Here is a 2805-nt window from a genome sequence, read left to right on the forward strand (position 1 = left end):
CTGGTGGTGCGAGTCTTGTGGCACCTGCACCTCTTTCCTGATGGCAGCAGTGAGAACAGAGCATGTCCTGGGTGGTGTGGATCACTAGTTTTTTTTTTAATGGCTTTGTGGCAGATTCCCTGTACCTTGCCAACAACTGAAAGGGAGGTTTTTGAAAAGCCTTCTTAGATTTAAGCTTTGGGCAGAATTACTGAGAAGCAAGAGCTTTTTTAAAAAAAAACTTTTTCCCCCCGAGTTTTTATTTAAAGTAATTGAGACAGAACATAAAAATCACTCCTGCATTTTTTCATTGGATTCTTCCTTGTATTTCCCCTTATCCTTGTCAACTTGGCAAGATTTAGCTTTGCATTCCAGGATCTTCTTTCGATCCTTATTCAGCTTGAGCCTAGTAATCATGACCTTGCTGGGATGAATGTCAACATGAACTGTGCTACCATTGGCTTTTTCACGCTGCACACGCTCAATATAGATGACATACTTCTTCCTGTATACTTGGACAACTTTGCCAATCTGCTGGCCCTTGTAATGACCTCTGACGACCTGAACCTCATCATCCTTGCGTATGGGCATTGAACGAACGTTGTATTTTTGCCTCAACTCCTTAGACAGCGGCGAGGACATGATTTTCCTGCAGATGTGAGATGGAGCATTGAAGTGTCTCTTGCGGTTCTTCCTCCTGGAAGACGTTATAAATGGGTTGAACTTCATGGTGGCAGGGTCCACCGACTCCGTTGGTTGTCAAGGGAAGAGGAGAAGCAAGAGCTTTTGACGATCTGGAGTAAAACAGGCACATCTTGTGAACTGAATGAATAGTCCTTTGTCCCTTTGCAACAGTGGCTTTCAAACTGGCCTCCTAAACTCACATTCCACTGTAAGCAATCCCTAATCCATATGTGCTCTGTGATTGGTAAGGGATTACTTACGGTGGTATGTGAGTGGGAAGGGAAGGTTGAGAACCACTGCTCTAGACCCAATTGTTTCTGAAATACTCTGCTTGAGAACAATTGTAATTGACCCATTTCTTTCGGAGTTATGAAACTGTGCACATAATGAGTCCATTAGGTGCAATTAAAACAATGGTTTTCAAACTTTTTCTTTCCACTCACCTACCTTACTAATCAAAGGACTTATGGCATAGGGAATACTTAAGGTGGAATGTGAGTTTAGGGGGGCAGTTTGAAAACCATTCCTTTACATCTTTCAGTAGACACCAGAGTGTAAGCACATTCAAAGTTCAAATTCAGATTTATTTTCAGAATTGAACATGACAGCACATGAATCCCTGAGATTCTTTTTCCTTCGAGCCAGGCAGAATTTCTACTTATCAGTAATGCAAAAAACTGCACTCAAGATAAATATACAAGAGAGAAATATTAAAAAAGTGCAATAAAGAGAATAAATATTTTCAATGATAAATAATGTGCAAAGTAAGAGTTCATAAATGTGTCTCTGATTGAGTTTGTACGAGGCCCTTTCAGGTGAACCCTCCACCTTGAGGCCAGCAACAGGAGCAGATTTAAAACTGCTAACTCACCTTTTAGATGGAAGCCCTAAAAGGATGCTGCAGCGTTACCTGGTTCACCTGAAAGAGCCTATTCATATCAAGAAGCGCCTCTTAGCACCCTCCAGATCTGATGGAGCAGGGGCAACTGGTGCCACAGTGCCACCCGTCGAAAATATATAGCATAGCAATGGCCATCTTCCCTACCCATAATCCCCCATGCAGGGGAAACCACTGTGTTTCCCACAACAGTTCCAGCTGCGTGGGGGGATTATGGGTAGGGAAGACGGCCATTGCTATCTGGTGTTTTGAGTGGAAGAAAGTGGGCCTGAAGACCAAAGCTTCCAGTGACGTGCAGGAGTGGCCAGCCAGGCTGTCACAGCCTGTACAGGTCGCCCATGCCACGACGCCAGCCGCCCTGCCTCGACATCCCCCCCCCCACAGACCTCTCGTGCTCCAACCCTTGCCCCGACGGTCCTCGCCGCCCTCCCTTCCCCAGAGGGGCAGGGGCTGTCAGGTAGCGGGGGGGGGGGGGGGGAAAGAGCTGTCAGGTAGCGGGACTGGGGGGCTGTCAAGCCCGCCCCTAAGCAGCCACGATGGCGGAGTGCTCCACTCTGCCGATTATCACTCCGAGAAGGGTTGGCGTCAGCAACTCAGAGGCACTTTGAGTGCATTCAGGTGAGTGGGTATTGAGCTGCAAGGGGGAATATTCTGCGGCTTTACACGGGGGGGTGTTCAGGCCACCTGAAAGGGTTTAGGAGTCTGATGGTGTAGGGGTAGCAACTATTCCTGAATCCAGTGGTACAAGTCTTGTGGCACCTATACTTCTTTCCTGATGGCAGCAGTGAGAACAGAGCGTGCGCTGGGTGGTGTGGATCCTTGATTGCTGCTACTCTCCGATTGCAGCTTTGCAAGTAAATATTCACGATAGCGAGTAGCTTTGCCTGTGATGTGAGGTGCAAGATTAGAGGGTAGCTCATTTTGTTCCGTTGTTTAAAAAGGGCTCCAAAAACAAACCAGGTAATTATAGGACAATAAGCCTGATATCAGATTGTTGGAGGAAGTTCTGAGAGACAGGAATATATAGGTATTTGGACAGTCAGGGGGTGATTAAGGATAGTCAACATGGCTTTGTTCGTGGTAGGTCATGTTTAATGAATCCTGTAGTTTTTCCAATGAGGTGACCAGGAAGGTAGACAACGGCTGTGGCCATTGTCCACATGGACTTTAGTAAAGCCTTTGACAAGGTTCCACATAGGAGGTTAGTTCAGAAGGTTCACACACTGGGTATTCAAGGAGAGGTT

General features: G+C 46.4%; 1 protein-coding gene across 1 annotated transcript; it reads right to left on the minus strand.

Annotated features, from left to right (window-relative positions):
• Nucleotides 1–235: 235 nt before the first annotated feature.
• LOC138753340 (large ribosomal subunit protein uL24-like) lies at nt 236–724 on the minus strand. Its single transcript, XM_069916222.1, has one exon. It carries the CDS (start codon nt 706–708, stop codon nt 271–273), a length of 438 nt encoding a protein of 145 aa, XP_069772323.1. The 5' UTR covers nt 709–724; the 3' UTR covers nt 236–270.
• Nucleotides 725–2805: the final 2081 nt, after the last annotated feature.

Source organism: Narcine bancroftii, chromosome 2 (genome assembly GCF_036971445.1).
Source record: "Narcine bancroftii isolate sNarBan1 chromosome 2, sNarBan1.hap1, whole genome shotgun sequence".
NCBI classification, from domain to species: domain Eukaryota; kingdom Metazoa; phylum Chordata; class Chondrichthyes; order Torpediniformes; family Narcinidae; genus Narcine; species Narcine bancroftii.

Coding starts and splice junctions, on each gene's coding strand:
- LOC138753340 (XM_069916222.1), bottom strand. CDS start 708: ATGAAGTTCAACCCATTTATAACGTCTTCCAGGAGGAAGAACCGCAAG.